This window comes from Engystomops pustulosus, chromosome 7, assembly GCF_040894005.1.
Source record: "Engystomops pustulosus chromosome 7, aEngPut4.maternal, whole genome shotgun sequence".
NCBI lineage: Eukaryota > Metazoa > Chordata > Amphibia > Anura > Leptodactylidae > Engystomops > Engystomops pustulosus.
In genome coordinates, this window is record NC_092417.1 from 25,775,545 (window position 1) to 25,793,603 (window position 18,059).

At 42.9% G+C, this 18,059-nt stretch overlaps 1 protein-coding gene across 1 annotated transcript; it reads left to right on the forward strand.

Moving 5' to 3' along the window:
- Positions 1-16,658: 16,658 nt before the first annotated feature.
- On the forward strand, positions 16,659-17,600 carry LOC140070135 (olfactory receptor 5V1-like). Its single transcript, XM_072116468.1, has one exon. It carries the CDS (start codon positions 16,659-16,661, stop codon positions 17,598-17,600), a length of 942 nt encoding a protein of 313 aa, XP_071972569.1.
- The last annotated feature ends 459 nt before the right edge of the window (positions 17,601-18,059 follow it).

The following is an 18,059-nucleotide window of genomic DNA, read 5'->3' on the forward strand; positions in this document are numbered from 1 at the left end:
TAACCACCATGTATTGAAAATAAAGATGAATTTTTTTACATCACCTGCCTGTTGCCGATGACATCACTTTTTCCTTTTTCTCATTACCCATTTGGCCCCCGGGACCGGACCGGGTCTTGCATCGTTGCACGGCTTTTTCTTCACTGCAGCTGCTGATCAGGTGAGCTGACACCATTGCCTTTTTTGGCTTTTTCCTATAACTACTATAATACTGCCCCCTATCTACAAGAATATAACTACTATAATACCGCCCCTGTGTACAGAAATATAACTACTATAATACTGCCCCTATGTACAGGAATATAACTACTATAATACTGCCCCCTATGTACAATAATATAACTACTATAATACTGCCCCCTATGTACAATATTATAACTACTATAATACTGCCCCCTATGAACAAGAATATAACTACTATAATACTGCCCCATATGTACAAGAATATAACTACTATAATACTGCCCCCTATGATCAAGAATATAACTACTATAATACTGCCCCCTATGTACAATAATATAACTACTATAATACTGCCCCCTATGTACAATATTATAACTACTATAATACTGCAACAAAGAAAAAGTATGCAGTCGGTAACAAGTACCTCCAGCCCCGGCTCACACCACAAATGAGGACGACCCCTCTTGTCCTAATGTGCACGGACCGGTCAGGAGCATGACCGTAGACACAGCAGGCAAAGGCATATAGCCATAAGTCCAGCACAAAAAGGTGGAGAGGTAAAAGGATATTCTTTATTGTTCAAGGATAAAAGCCTCCATACAGGACATCACAGGCGGCGTCACAGACTGACGCGTTTCGACACAACAGTGTCTTTATCAAGGTCTGCTCCTTCCCCTGTGTCATTTGCTGCCTCTGCTAGTCAGCCCCCTGACCAGGACCCCGGTACAAACACCTCCCGGGCAAAAACCACACCTTTGCCTCCATGATCCTCCACAGCGTCCACCAATGTCTCCATGCGCAGCGTCCAGCTCTCTATAACCCAGACGCTGAAGCGCAAGAGGCAATATAGTGCAACCCACACACACGCCCAAGCCCTCAATGTCCACATCTCCAAATTACTCAGCCTGGAGATGCTGCCCTATAGGCTGGTAGAGACCGAGGCCTTTCACAACCTCATGGCAGCGCCCTCCCCTCGGTATTTGGTCCCCAGCCGCCACTACTTTTCCCAATGTGCAGTCCCAGCCCTGCACCAGCACGTGTCAGACAACATCACCCGTGTCCTGACCAATGCCGTTTCTGACAAGGTCCACCTGACCACGGACACGTGGATGAGTGCTGACGGGCAGGGCCACTATGTATCGCTGACGGCACATTGGGTTAACTTGGTGCAGGCTGGGACCGAGTCTGACCCTGGGGCTGCACATTTACTGTCGACGCCGAGGATTGCGGGGCCTACCTTGGTCCAGGTCTCTCAGGCCTGCTATGCCTCCTCCTCCTCCAACCCCTCCGCCTCCTCTTCCTCATTACCATCCATGGGCATGGCGCCATCAGTCGGTAGCTCTAGGCAAAGCAGCAGTGCCGTCAATAAGTGACAGCAGGCGGTGCTCAAACTGCTGAGCCTAGGCAATAAAAGGCACACCACCCAAGAGCTATTACAGGGCATCATGGCGCAGACTAATCTGTGGCTGGCACCGCTGAACCTGAAGCCAGGCTTGGTTGTGTGTGACAATGGCCGTAACCTGGTGGCGGATCTGCAACTCGGCAGACTGACACATGTGACATGCCTGGCTCATGTGTTAAATCTCATAGTTCAGCGGTTCCTCAAGACATACCCCAATCTGCGCCACATCTGTGCGCATTTGAGGAAGTCCAGCACAGATGCTGCCATTCTCAGGGCAGCGCAGCGCCGCCTCCAACTGCCCGCTCACCGACTGTTGTGCGACGTGCCCAAGAGGTGGAATTCAACATTAACCATGTTATCCAGAGTTTACCAGCAGTGCAGAGCGATTGTAGACTGCCAGATGTCAACTTCCACCAGAACTGGTAGTCAGGTCAGTTAGATTCCTGAAGTCTTCAATGAGGAGTGGATGTAGATGTCTCATATCTGTCAGGTGCTGAGTAACTTTGAGGAGTCAACACAGATGGTCAGTGGTGATGCCGCCATCATCAGCCTCACCTGACAATGGCCGTAACCTGGTGGCGGATCTGCAACTCGGCAGACTGACACATGTGACATGCCTGGCTCATGTGTTAAATCTCATAGTTCAGCGGTTCCTCAAGACATACCCCAATCTGCGCCACATCTGTGCGCATTTGAGGAAGTCCAGCACAGATGCTGCCATTCTCAGGGCAGCGCAGCGCCGCCTCCAACTGCCCGCTCACCGACTGTTGTGCGACGTGCCCACGAGGTGGAATTCAACATTAACCATGTTATCCAGAGTTTACCAGCAGTGCAGAGCGATTGTAGACTGCCAGATGTCAACTTCCACCAGAACTGGTAGTCAGGTCAGTTAGATTCCTGAAGTCTTCAATGAGGAGTGGATGTAGATGTCTCATATCTGTCAGGTGCTGAGTAACTTTGAGGAGTCAACACAGATGGTCAGTGGTGATGCCGCCATCATCAGCCTCACCATCCCGCTGCTTGGCCTGTTGAAAAACTCTCTGGTCAGCATGAAGTCGGAAGCTTTGCGCTCATCACAAGATTCCCTTGTTGATAGCCAAAGCACCCTCAGGTCTGTTTCTCAGCGCGTATCGGAGGAGGTGGAGGAGGATGAGGAGGAAGAGGAGGAGAATGTTTGCGAGACAGAAGAGGGGAGCATTGCTCAGTCCTTCACTGTTCAGCGTGTATGGGCAGAAGAAGAGAAGTTGGAGGAGGAGGAGGAGGAGGAGGAAATGGAGAGTCAAGCCAATGAGGGGAGTAAATTCTTGCGCTTTGGGACTGTGGCGCATATGGGAGATTTCATGCTAGACTGCCTATCCCGTGACCCTCGCGTTCAAAGAATTTATTCCAGCACCGATTACTGGGTATTCCCTCTCCTGGACCCACGGTACAAGCAAAATCTTTCCACTCTCATCCCTGTAGAAGAAAGGAGTGTGAGAATGCATGAATACCAGCAGGCCCTGGTGCACAAGCTGAAACAGTATTTCCCTTCTGACAGCGCTAGCGGCAGAGGGTGTACTTCTGGAGGACAAGTAGCGAGGGAGAGTAGGCAGCTTGTCCAGCACTGGCAGGGGTACACTTTACAAGGCCTTTGCCAGTTTTATGTCACCCCAACAAGACACTGTCACCTGTCCTCAGTCTCGACAGAGTAGGGCTGATCTTTACAGAAAGATGGTGAGGGAGTACGTAGCTGACCATACCATTGTCCTAAATGATCACACAGTTCCCTACAACTACTGGGTTTCAAAGCTGGACATGTGGCCCGAACTGGTGCTGTACGCCTTGGAGGTTCTTGCCTGCCCTGCCGCTAGCGTGTTGTCAGAGCAGGTTTTCCGTGCAGCTGGTGGCACCATCACCGATATGTGTACCCGCCAGTCGACTGACAGCGCTGACAGGCTGACGCTTATCAGGATGAAAAAAGCCTGGATTTTTGGGACTGCCACATACAGACACTATCCAAATGTAATTGTCTCCATAGCAGCCTCCACACGTCGTCTTTATAGCTGCCTCCACACGTAGTCTCCATTGCTACCTCCACACGTCATCTCCATAGCTGCCTCCAAAAATCGTCCACATAGCTGCCTCCATACATCGTCCCCTTAGCAAACGAGCTGTGTCAGGCAGAATTTTGGGTTGTTTTATCGGCTGTGTTATCCACAAAATATACCGCCAATCTTTTATCATTTACCGATATTATTTCAGCACTACTTGCGCATCTGTTTACTTTCCCCTCCCCTGCCATAACCAGGCCAATTACTTATAAGAACAGTACTGCACTTGATCTTATACAAAAGGTTCTTAGAAGTGCTGTTTGTAGCCCCCGCCTGCTTTGAAAATTATAATTTTTTCAAAGTAAACGCTTCTGGCTCCCAGGTCCATTTTGGATGGGGAGGAGCCGAGAGACAGGGGCTTGGACAGGCGAAAGCTCGCCTGACAGCGGACCGCCAGCTCCATCCCAAGATTAGGCAGCCTCAGAGGCATCCATGCATGCTGCCCCTGCTGTTTCCTGTCCATTTCGCCTCCACGATCCTCCACAGTGTCCACCAATGTTTCCATGCGCAACTTTCAACTGGCTATACCCCAGACCCTGGAGCGCGAGAGGAAATACACCACATCATCCCCTTATCAAACGAGCTGTGTCAGGCAGAATTTTCAGGTGTTTCACCAGATACATAATGGAACTCGGCCCATCTGTTGCCGCCATGCTGGAGACCTGAAGTTTCAGTTATAGCAGCGCAATATGGATGCCCCATACTGTCACTCTTTATCATGGAAGTCGTCTCCATGGCTGCCTCCACATGTCGTCCCCTTAGTAAACGAGCTGTGTCAGGCTCATTTTTTTTTTTTTTTTTAGTTTTCAAAAAAAACTTTATTGTAATAAAACTTTGCACTTACAATGTCTTTCTATAGTTCAGCCATCTTACAACATCATCAGATCAAGCTGCAGAAGGAGAGCTTTCTTTACATCAGCAAGACAATAGATCATGCAATCATGGAAATATTTCTTTGGCCCTCATCTCCCATAAGTCAAGGTCAGTTTGTGAGGTGGTAGCAGGAGTGCTTTGAAGGGGTTAGGGTGGGAGGGGTGGTGGGAGAGGAAAGGGAATGTAGATAAGGGAAAGGTAAACAATAGATTTCTAACCTTATCAACTAATAGAGCACTTTAAGGTAAGTAGCTTCCTATGGATAAATGGTAATGCACAGGTAACTATTTGAACATCTAATAGTGTCTCTGACTGAGTCAGAGTAGGTCCGAGTGGTCCACATCTCCATCCTTTTTTATATTGTTGTAGAAAAAGATATCTATTTGAGTCACTTGCAGTTCATCCATTGCTTGGCGCTTCTGGTTTTGTTAAGGATCAGGTTATCGGTTATCTCAGTTATCACCCACCTATGAGGAAAATGCAGTATAATGTGGGTTTTGTTTGAGAGGGCAAACAGTGTTAAGTTTGTTTACACCACAGAAGAGGCTCTGGTCAGCTTTTGTATTTAATCCACTTCTCCCAAATCTTTAGGAAAGATTCATATGTCCTATCTGTCCAACTAGCTATTTCCTCTAATCTATAGATCTGATTCATTTTGTCTCTCCATTCTTGGATTGTTGGGGGAGCTATGCTGGGCCATTTTAGTGGGATCAGATTTAGCTGCCTGGACCATAATTGTGGGAAGATGGTTTTTCTTAGGCTTCCAAGTTTGGTTTGGTAACCACAATAAAACCGATTCTGGAGTTAATTTAATATTTAGATTTGTGATGCTATTTATAGCGTGAGAGACTTTTTCCCAGAACGGTTTGATTTGGGGGCATGTTCAGAATATGTGGAGGTGGGACGCTCCATTCAAATTGCATCTCCAACATTTGCTATGTGGGATCAGTCCCATTAGTTGGAGAGAAGCCGGTTCTGTACCATCTCGATATAGTTTTATAGGAGTTTTCCTAAAATTTTGTACATCTGGAAAAACCATGTGAGTTACTCATGATTTTCCGTATATCACTTTCGGAGATTGTTAGGCCTAAGTCATTTTCCCATGCTAAGATATGTGCAGGCTTGGATCCCTGATCTTCCAGAGTCACTAATTGGTGATAGAACTTAGATAGTAGATGTCTTGTGGTGGATGTAAGGAGAATCTGTTCTTCTAGCCATGATGTTGATGTATTAACTTTTGCCATAGCAGTTACCTGTTTACATAGTGATGAGATATCCAGTTTGTGTATGAAATGTAAATTAGGGAGGATTCTGTTCAGATAGTTTAATAGAGTGTCTGGTTGATCTGCTAACTCTAGCAGTTCTTTTGTTGTGAGGTGTTTTAGGTTTTCCCAGGCCCCTGATATTGCTTTGTTACTTTTAATGCTGATATGTAGTATTAAATTAGCCGGCATAGCTGGCGATAGGGTATTTGGTTTTGGGGCAAACTGTTTGGCTACTGTCAGAGTACCCTTGGATATGTCACTTAGGAACTTAGGGTTTAAGTTGGAAATGGGGTCCCAGGCCCATGCTAGTGTAGTTGGGGGAAGGAGGGAAAGTTCTAAATCGATCCCTAAAATGTTAGCCGATTTGTTATTTAGTTGGACCCATCTCCTTAGGTGAACTGCAGAGTAATATTTTCTAGAGTCTGTGAGGCCAATTCCTCCCATATGCTTTGGCTTGATCAGTCTATTGTAAGCCAGTCTAGAACTCCCACCTTTCCACAAGAACTTCCTGAATAACGATCTTACAGAGGTGGAAAAGCTTATAGGTAAGTTTATGGGGATGATTTGCAGCATATATAGGAGTTTGGGCATCATAAATGTTTTCAATAAGTTTTTCCTGACCAGCCAGGACATGTATGGGGCAATTATTGATTTTAGTTGCTTTTCGATTTGGATGAGTAGTGGGTGGTAGTTATCTTTGTAAAGTGAGGAAGGATTACTGGAGATAAATATTTCTAAATATTTAATTTTTGTTGTTTGCCATGAGATTGGGTATCAACTTTGTAAAAAAGTGATGTGGGACGCCGGAGCTGTTATGTTCAGAGCTTCTGATTTATTGAAGTTTACTTTGAAGTTAGAGACATGTCCAAATGTCTCCATAAGCTGGAAAATATGGGGAAATGCTGTTTTAGGGTTGGTTATCATCATTAGAAGGTCATCTGTGAATGCAGCATTTAGGTGGACGTTGGGGCCTAGTTTAATTCCTTGGATATGAGGATGCTCCCTAAGGGCCTGTAATAGGGTTTCCATAACCAGTACAAACAATGAGGGAGACAAAGGACACCCTTGTCTAGTACCATTATTAATATTAAAAGGATCTGAATAAGTGCCATTTATCTTGATCCTAGCACTGGGTTGGGTATATAACATTTTGACTGCTCCTAGAGAGGGTTCCGGAAGCCAAACTTCCTCAGGGTTTCAAACATGTAATGCCAGCTTATCCTATCAAAAGCCTTCTCGGCATCAGTGCAAAGAAGGACCAGGTGTATATTTTTCTGTTTGGCGTAGTTAATAGCATGAATGACTCTGCAGGAGTTTTGGTTTCCCTCTCTACCTGGGACAAATCTGGCTTGGTCGGGGTGTAAAAGCCTAGGTAACACCTTGTTTAATCTCTGAGATAGCACCTTTGCCCAAATTTTAATATCTATATTTAAGAGCGAAATAGGGCGGTAACTACCACAATGTTCAGGGTCTTTGCCCTTCTTGTGGAGAACAGTAATGGTCGCCTCCAGTGCTTGCTTTGGGAGTTCTGCACCTGTGCGAAGGGCTTCGCACCAGTTAACTAAATGCGGAAGTAAGACATCTGTAATTTTTTTGTAATATGATGCGGAAAGGCCGTCCGGCCTGGGGCTTTTGTGTAATGGCAGAGAGTTTAAGATCTTCCGTATCTCTGATTCTGTTACCGGACACATTAATTCCTCTTTTTCTGCAGGATTAAGGGTGGGGAGGTGGATGTAATTTAGGAATTTTGTATTTTATGAGTTAAGTTTGAGCCATCTGTTGGGACATGGGGTGGTATGTTATACAGAGTATTATAAAAGTTTTTGAATTCTCTGGCTATTTCTCTAGTGTCTTTTGTTGTAGCAGTATTTGAATTAGAGATAGATTTGATATAAGAGGCGGCTCTCTGTTTATGGAGGAGCTGAGCCATCATTTTATTGCCCTTGTCACCATGAGCATAATGTAGGTATTTGGAGAACATGTGATTTTTTTCTTTAAGTCTTTAAGTTTATTCCTGAGAGTGGTGAGCTCCTCCAGATCAGAGATCACCTGGTTTCTCTTGTGGGCTAGTTCAAGGTGATATATTTTGTGTAGCAAATCATCAATTTGTTTTGTTTTCTGTTTTTTTACCGCTGCCCCAAGGGCTATGAAATCGCCTCTGATGAAGGTTTTATGTGCCTCCCATTACAGTGGGATCCAGGTATCCGTGGAGGAATTACGTGCAAAAAAGCTAGTAATTTCTCTCCTGTTTCATTTAGTCTAGTATCTGAGTCTATGAGAGCCTCATTCAGTCTCCATAGTCCCCGGGGTCGTGGTAATGTCTCTATTGTTATTTGTGCTGTTACTGGTGCGTGGTCTGAAACTGTCCTCCTCCCCAATTGACACTGATTGAACAGCCGGAAGCGTTGAATTCGGTAAGAATATATAGTCTAATCTTTGATAGGAATCATGGGGTGTGGAGTAAAAGGTGAAGTCCTTAATGGTGGGATGCGTGAGTCGCCATACATCTATTAGATCTAATCTCTGGAAGGCTTTGTGTAGTTTAGCTAAAGCTTTCCGAGATTGAGTTCAAGTTCCTCTAGATGAGTCTAGAGTAGGATGAAGGACTAGATTAAGATCTCCCCCGAGAACGATTGTGCCTTCTGCAAAGTTTTGTAATTTGTCTAATGTGTTTAGTAGCCACTCAATCTGGCCTGAGTTTGGGGCATATAAGTTTGCTAAAGTGACTTTCGTGTTGCCCAGACTAACTTTCACAAACAAAAATCTGCCTTCACTATCTTGGAATACTGAGTTCAGTTTGAAGGGTATATTCTTCGCTATGGCGATTGTTACACCTCTTGCTGCCTTCTCATAAGTGCTATGGAACCAATGTTGGTACCAGTGTGTAGGTAATTTGGGGGTTCTCTCGTGTTTAAAGTGCATTTCTTGTAGAAAGCATATACAGGTGTGTGACTTACGTAGTAGAGCAAATACCTGTGACCTCTTCTGCGGTGTATTCAGACACTTTGTATTGAATGTTGTCACTATTACTGTTGCCATATTTGGATTTGTCTCAGGTAAGAATGTTGGTTGACTGTTGGCGAAGGATGCTGGTGGAGATGTGGACCTTCCTGTGCGAAACAAGTTTGGACCTGTGTGAAAACATAAACAAGGACAATGAACAGAGATTTAAACACAAAAAGTAACGATAGGGTTTGGCTTTTTCATCTTAGAGTTCAGATGTATAAAGTGTTTTTTGTTCTATGTGTGTTAGCTATTAGCCTCTTCTTCTCAGTCCCCGGCTGAGAGGAGTTTAAGGGGGGGGGGGGGGGAGTAAAGTGTTCCTGATCGGTGGCTGTGGCCAATATAGCCTTTAGTTAAACAAACTAGCTAGCTAATGGTTACGAGCATGGGAATGGATACCTAGAATAAGTGTGAGAGAAGTGTATTTTAGCCTGCCTTTAAGGGGCATAGAGGCATTATAATACATTAAACTTTAGTTAGTCTATTATAGGTAAATATATTATATATAGATTTAGTCTCTAGGTAGTTAGTTAGAGGTTTTAGCTGCCGCGTTTTGTTGAGTGTGGTAGAGGATATATCTTGAAAAAGCAGATATTTTTCTCCTTTAAGTCTGATTTCTTCATTGTTCCTGGCAGCTTTCAAGATGGCAGCTGTATCCACGTATGACAGGAGCCCACAGACTACATCCCTTGGTGGTTCATCTTGCTTGGGAGGGGGTCTCAGAGCTCTATGTATTTGTTCTATTTGTATGCCTTCAGATCTATCTTTCCCTACTAGTAAGACAAAGATCTCTTTGGCTGCCTCAGGTAGTTCTTCATGTGTAATTGATTCAGGTAAGCCTTTGAATCTGATATTCTTTCTCTTGCTTCTATTTTCCTGGTCTTCCAGGAGGGTAAAAGCTGAGTTGAGCGCTCTTAATTGAGCCTTATAGACTGTTTCTAGTGCAGAGCTAAAGTAAATGACCGCTTCTTGCTTAGTCTCTAAGTCCTCCACTCTCGCGCCCACGTGTCGGAGCTCAGATTTGATATCTGCGAGCTCTCTCATGACAGGGGACAAGGCTTGCAGAAGGGTCTTTTTTAGAAAAGACCTGGTTATGGGTACCTCTGTGTCCCTCGGCGAGTCTCCTGTGGTGGAGAGGCTGTCTGCCTCCGAGTCGTCAGCCATCTCCATTTCATGCAGTGTGTCCGGCGCCATCTTGCGCGCCAATGCCAAGGGAGAAGGAAACCTTTTCTTGAGGAACTTGTCCATGTCCCCTTGCATTTTCCTCTGTCTAGGAGTGCTTAGATGATCCCCAGGCTTCTCTCTGCTGGAATTACCCATGTTTTCACCAGGTAGGAGCAAAATTTATAAGGCTTTATTGGCTAAGCCGCGAGAGCTCACACTGAAGCGTCCGTCTCTCTTTGCGGTCAGGCTTCGCCCGGCGCCAAAAGGAATTTTTTAAATTGGTTTGAAGCCTGAGTCCATTTGGGGTATGTCGCCATGCCACTCTCTAGCCTGCCGCTGCTTCCGCTGCCTCTGCATGCCATCCCCTATAGTGTCAGGGTCAATTATTGGATGTTTTAGATTCTATCTAGCCTCATTCGGTCACTCTGTCATCGCCATGCAGTTGCCCCTGCTGTTTCCTGTCCATTTCGATGGTGTTTCCATCATTTTCTGAGGTTTCCAGGTGTTTGGCCAAGCTTCCCTGTGCAGATCCTTGGTCCCCTTGAAAAATGCTTGAGTCTCCCATTGACTTCAATGGGGTTCGTTATTCGAAACGAGCACTCAAGCATCGGAAAAAGTTCGACTCGAGTAACAAGCACTCGAGCATTTTAGTGCTCGCTCATCTCTAGTTAGGGCCCTTTCACATTGTTTGCCATTATTTTTCACCTTCATGGTTCAGTGATTTTCACAGATGCCTCACAAAGCCATTGATTTCTATGGCATTTTCCTGGATGCAGATCACGGAAGACAATAGAAGTTTATGGTTCCCCTAAAAAATGGATACAACATCTGTTTTTTTTTACTGAAAAACCAGGTTATGATATTTGCAAATCATTGTTACACCTTCAGTTTTTTTTGCAGACACTGGGGCACATTTACTTACCCGGTCCCTGCACAATCCCCAATCCAGACTGTCCAACGAGGAAAAAGTCTGCCGCAATTCACTATGAGCGGGTGCCCGATATCTGCATGTGTCACTCCCCGCTCAGGTCCCCCAGAGTTCACCTCCTTCTTCCTGGTGCATGTAAGTGCATGGCTTGCGACACAATTTTAAATGTTAAATGCCGTGCGTTGTCCGAATCCATCGGATCATCCAACAGCCCGCCCCCCCCCCCCCCCCGATTTGTGTCGCCTGAAAGCCAGCGTCATTGAGACACAATCCGATCTTGTGCGACACAATCCCCAGCACGATCCCCGAAAAGTCAGGAAACCCAACGAAAATGCAGCCACGGGACACTTAGTAAATAAGCCCCACTGAGACAAAACAGATGCAACATGGAAACAGAGACGCAACAGATACAAAAGGCAAGGATACACAACTGAAGCTGAGCACCAACGCCGATATGAAAGAGCCCTTATTGTGTATATAAAGTTTCTTCTGCCATATAAAATAGTAATGAACTTTCTGTGCAAAAGACAACATCAAATACCGTTCCAACACCATATGATTTTTACTTGCTCTCTTGACAAATTTATATAATATAATATTTATTTTTTTCATAATTCTTCTATAAGCCTGTCCTGAGACATTACCCTTTTGTCTACACCACCCACTTACTCGAGTGAGGCTGTGACACTTACTGTGAGTTTATAAATAAGCTGCATTGGTTTGTCTACTGTAACGGGGCTGACCACGCCCACTTTTTTAAAAAGAGAAGTGAGAGTCAGAAAACTGCTTCATTTATGTAAAGGTATCCCAAAAACTCACAAAACCATAAGTTATGTCCCTGTTAAGACCAGGGTTGTGGTGGTCATGGATTCATATGTTAACTTTATTATGGTATATTATGTAATTTTGCCCACTTTTAGTGGATGCTTTTGTGTATGCTATAGTATATAGTTTTTGTGGTCAAACTTATCTTAAATTTTACTGTAAAATTCTGTTACCCTGCGGGGAAAGAGATATCATACATTGTAAGATTAGTGAAATCTCAGATGGCTAATTATTATTCCACCTCGTTTAATCACATTACAACTAATTTAATTTCACATCTGTATAAAAGCCGACGGTGAGGACACACAATATCCTTCTCAATTGCATGAAAAAGGCTGTCAATACGGTACGGTAACATGATATTTAATTATCACAAAATACACTCTGGATCCTCATTTTATCTTCTTTGCAGGTACAGACGAAACTTAAAATATTTTATTTGTATTTTAAGAAATAACTGGAATTTTAGTCAAAATCCATTAATTTTTATATTAGTTTTTATTAACTCAGCATGGTAATTTGTAATATTTAGTGCCACGTTGTTACTATACTTTTTGTTACTGTATTTGTAGGGAAAAAATGATAAATGCATCCACTTCTTTATTTTGTATGTGATTCTGGATAATTCCACTTAGGTTATTAATAGTATTTTTGACATAAAAATTGCTGTGAAAAAGAACTCTTGACCACATACCGTATTGAAAATTGTATCGAAAACCATATCGAAATCGAAAATCGCACAACTTTGCTCATTTTGATCAGACTTTGGTCAGAGTTTGGTCAAGTGTGTTCAGAATTTTTCGTAGATAATTCAGAGTTCAATAAAACAATGGGGGAACATTTATTAAGAATAATGCAAACTTCACTATGTGCAGTGTCCTGTGTAGTGTGCAGAGGGCAGCACATTCAGGATTTCGGGCACCTGTTCTGCATGAATCTGTTGCCTCCTAAACTGCCCTGACAGGGTGCACTTCTTTATTTGGTGCACCTGTAACATGGGGCATGCAACACATTTTATTAGGACTTTGGAATCTGGCGCGTGGTCTGACTGAGCACCGGAACGCCCCCCACAAAAGGGTCAAGTACAACAACCAGTGTGTTTTTTTTTTTTGTTGGTAGGAGAAATTATCTTCCACAGATTCTCACAGATTTCCTCTGCTCCCAACTACTTCCTAAACGCTCCTAAAAATAGTTTCTAAAAAAAAACCAGGATGATCCTAGTTCTGTCAGTTTTTTTTTCATACTTAGACTTCATTGGGCACATCAACGTAGAACAAGCTCTACTTTTGACATATCACATGGCAACGCAGACGCACAGAGAGCAAAAAAAGAATGTGTGTAAAGATCTAATGAATAGCTACAGAGTTTACCAAATACGATCTAACACTTCCTAATTGCATATCAATTAAAATGACTCACAATCTGTGTGCATGGTTGTGTAGGTGCAGCACACCTACGCGTTTCAGCTTAATTCAAACCCTAAGGCTACATTCACACTAACGTATGGGGGACGTATATACGGCCAACATATATACGGCCGATATATGTCCCCCATAGGCAGCAATGTGCGCACGGCACCCTACGGGAGCGGTACGATGCAGCACACGTGTGGCACCATACCGTTCCGTACCCGGGAAAAAGATAGGACCTGTCCTACCTTTACCCGTAATACGGCGCCGTACGCCATAGGTTCCTATGGAGAGGGGCGGAGGTGAGCTGTGCTCACCTCCTCCTCCTCTCCCCGTGCACTGCCGTTGCCCGCTACGGTGCGGTACGGGCGTGCAATGACAGTGTGAATGCAGCCTTAGCCTTACCATGGTGTGTTGGATCATATTGCATGGATGTGCTCTGGCTGTACTTCATTGTTTCTTGTGACTGCTCTACATGCCAGACGCCGTGGAAGCACTCACTTGGAAGGCTCCACCTTACAAATAAGCCAGGGTATACTCTTTTGAGACTCAGACTCTTTTTTCAGGGTAGGGTCTGTGAGACATTTTTGTGCTGCAGAGTTTAGTGTGAGTCTAATGTGATGACGGTTCACGTTGGACTCGCACAAGAAGAAAGCTTGTGGGCAAGAGGCCTAAGACTGATGCCTAAATACTGTACATCAAAATAAGGTCTGCACAACTGATCGAGTCTTCTTGGCTGACCAACATTTGAAATATTAGTTCTGCAGATATAAGAACGAAGCCTACTGGTGCATTCTGTAGCCCACCATGAATCGAGTTGATACAAAGACATTACGGGCAATTTGCTGTTTCCTCCATCGAATGTAAGGTAAAACAACTTCTATAAATGGTTACGCATGATAATACACTGGCAAAAGACAAAACCTGCCTATGTCATCTATTGTGTATGCTTCCCCCCCCCCCCCACCTTATTCACACACATACATTGAATGAAGGATTAAGTATGTTCGATTTTATCATCCCAAACTAATGTTTTATTACAATGATGACTGACAATATGTGAAAAGGTTTAAAAGAAAAAAATTCTCTGTGGATTTTCATCAGTGATTTATTTGTTTAATTATAAAACTTTCTTGCTCAGTGAAAGACAAAAATACAGATTTTATTGTTCTATGTAATTGACCTTCAGTGCTTTTTTTTTTTAAGAGAATCTACCATCAAAATCCATCATGATAAACCAGGGACACTTACTCATAGATCCAAGCACTCCGACAGTGGAAATCTTCTTTCATTTTTTATCCATGGCCTCCTTCTTTAACTTTTTAAATTATGCCACAAGGACTTGGAAGCCCCCCCCCTGTAGTTTCACAGAATTTTACACTGTCTCCCCCTGATTCCTCAACACTCCCCCCTTTCCTTTGCCTGATATAATCTCACAGAAGAAGATAAAGTTTGGAGGGGCTCTGTTAACATCCCAGAGCCCTTCCCACTCATTAGCATAATTATAAAAGATGATTTTACAAGGAAGGGGGCCATGGATAAGAAATATAAGAAATAAGAAGATTATTACAGTCTCTGTGCCTCAATCTATGAGCGAGTGTCCCTGATTTACTATGCTTGATTTTATTAATGGATTTCTTTTAAGTCCTATATTGAATATCATGAAGCCATGCTTAGAGCACCTGTATTAGAGCTGAAGGAAAAAATAGTAATGCTCCATTTTTGATTTCTTATAATTCTACATACAATAAAGGAATTTTAACACAACCTCGAGAGAGCACAGGAGTGAAATCTGGTTCATAGAAATCTCATTATACCGTTTGGTTAAAATTGTGACAGGCCCCCTGAGGAAGCGGCAATGCGAAACGCGCGTCGGGGTATCAGCGCCCACACCTAACAGAACATGGGTAAGCCAATTTTGTTACTCAGTACAATGCAAAAAAAAGGCATATAACATTTAAAAACTTTTATTAGATATTTATGTCGGGTTGCACTGCCATTTATCGTTGCAGTGGCACTTTATAGTATTTTCTGTGATAAGTTTACGCATGGAGTTTGTTGCACTGGCACTTTACATATACCTCTCTTTGATAAATTTATATGTGGCTAGCAACCTGGATATATTCCTGTGTTTCTGTGGAGTGTGGACGCTATAGTGGAACTCCCGAGGACAACTTATTTCTTGTTTGTACTTTACAAACTTTATTGTCATACTGTTGTTTTTAATGTAATGATTAAATAAAAGTAATTAAATTTTAACCAAACGGTATAATGAGATTTCTATGAACCAGATTTCACTCCTGTGCTCTCTCGAGGTTGTGTTAATGTATAATAGAGTGGGTTCGCATTAATTTACGAACAAATGTCACGACTGAATTTTGTGCTAACTTTTTGGTTCGGAATAAAGGAATTTTGTCTGATGTATTAAGACTGGCACATTTTGCAGTTCATGCTGTGGCATGTGCTTGGCTACTATAGATGTGACAGGTAAGTACTGTACATACAGTATGAAAAAAAAGATGAGAACCCACAAAAATTAAAGGAATTGCCACCTTCACATTAAATCTTTATAAATATGCCCATTAGCTTAAAATAAAGTTACTACTTCACCAGTCCCAGGTGCGGTGATAAACCCACTCAACACTTTTTTTCTATGGGTCCCTGGTCTCTTTCCCAGCTTCTGACAGTGTCCCCTACTGGACAGGTTCAGATGGTGCCATCCTCTTCAGTAGTTACTTCTGGAATCATCTGGGCTTAACTCTGTAACGGCACAGTTATGAACACTTAAAGTAGAGAATTGGTCTGCAATGTGGATGCACATACAGGACAGGAGGAGATCACATTTTCCTCCAGTGAGCGAGACTGGAAAGATGTCCAGCAACCAAGAGAGGACAGAAGATGGAGAAAAGTCCAAAGGTTCGCACAGAAGGATAGTGGCAAATAGAAAGAATTCCATATAAAAGTGGGGGACATAAATGTCACCAAAGCCCTACCAAAAGATAGATGAAATTTACCCACCCCTTTGTGGTAAAAATGGCATTATAACAATGGTGTTCATATATCTATATAACAAAATGTTACTATGATCTAAGTTTTAATAATACAGGCAGTCCCCGGGTTACGTACAAGATAGGTTCCATAGGTTTGTTCTTAAGTTGAATTTGTATGTAAGTCGGAACTGTATATTTTATAATTGCAGCTCCAGACAAAAATGTGTGCCGCAGTGACAATTGGAGTTTCAAAATTTTTTCCTGTAATTGTAGCAAGGATTATCAAAAAAGCTTCATTACAGACACCTTACAGCGGATCATTGCAGTCTTGGACTATAGTAAAGCATCCAGAGAGCTTCACCAGAGGTCACAGTGGGCAGAGGGATCCGTCTTTAACTATGGGTCGTCTGTAAGTCGGGTGTCCTTAAGTAGGGGACCGCCTGTATTACAGATTTTCTATGTGTCAATTGCATTTTTCTATATTACTTATGATGAAATAGATGTTTTTTTTTCAGGAACCCTCAAGATGATACCGACTAACTACACTAAATACGGAGACTTCATTTTATTAGGACTATCCAGTGACCCACACAAAAAGATTGCACTATTTGTAATATTCTCTCTGGTTTATGTCGTATCAATAACAGCAAATATGCTGTTGATTGTAATCACCCAACTCGTGAATGAACTCCGAACCCCAATGTACAGATTCATATGCTGTTTAGCTCTTTTGGATGTTACTTTTGCCTCGGTCACTGTCCCGAAAATGCTGATTGGACTACTTTCAGAACGTAACTATATCTCATACGCTGGATGCTTCACTCAGCTCTATTTCTTTCACTTCTTGGGAAGTTCTGAATGTTTTCTTTTGAGTATCATGGGCTATGATCGGTATGTGGCTATTTGCCATCCCTTACGTTACTCTCAAATTATGGACACGAAAACATGTATCCAGTTGGCATCAGGTTGTTGGATAACTGGGTTCCTCTACTCCTTTGTCCATACTATTCTTACGTCCAATCTATCGTTTTGTGCGTCGAGGGAAATCAATCACTTCCTATGTGACATGCCCCCCCTATTAAAATTATCATGTACAGACACAAAAACCAATGTCATTGTTATTTTGGGATTGGGTGGATTAGCTGCCGGTGCATCTTTTTTATTGACCATAATATCTTATTTTTATATAATTTCAACAATTTTGCAAATCCGTTCTAAAGAAGGCAGATATAAAGCCTTTTCTACCTGTGCATCCCACCTCATAATTGTATTAATGTTTTATGGCACCATCATAGTTATGTACTTACGGCCCCAATCAAGTTATTCAATGGAACATGATAAAATGCTCTCTGTATTTTATAATATAGTAACCCCAATGTTAAACCCGTTAATATACAGTATGAGAAACAAAGAAGTCAAGAGCGCATTCAAAAAAATTTGGGTAAGAAATTTTTTTAAGAAAAGGTAGAGCAAAATATTGTTTGATTGTTGAGTAGTTTTATGATTGTTTACAATATGAAAATGTGAAAATAAAAATAGAATAATAAAAAATGTAAATGTAGCCTAATGAAATACAGACAATCCAGTTATAATTAGAGATGAGCGAGCACTAAAATGCTCGGGTACTCGTTATTCGAGACGAACTTTTCCCGATGCTCGAGTGCTCGTCTCGAATAACGAGCCCCATTGAAGTCAATGGGAGACTCGAGCATTTTTCAAGGGGACCAAGGATCTGCACAGGGAAGCTTGGCCAAGCACCTGGGAACCTCAGAAAAGGATGGAAACACCACGGAAATGGACAGGAAACAGCAGGGGCAGCATGCATGGATGCCTCTGAGGCTGCTTAATCGCACCATTATGCCAAAAGTATGGGCAACAGCATGGCCATGACAGAGTGACCGAATGAGGCTAGATAGCATCTAAAACA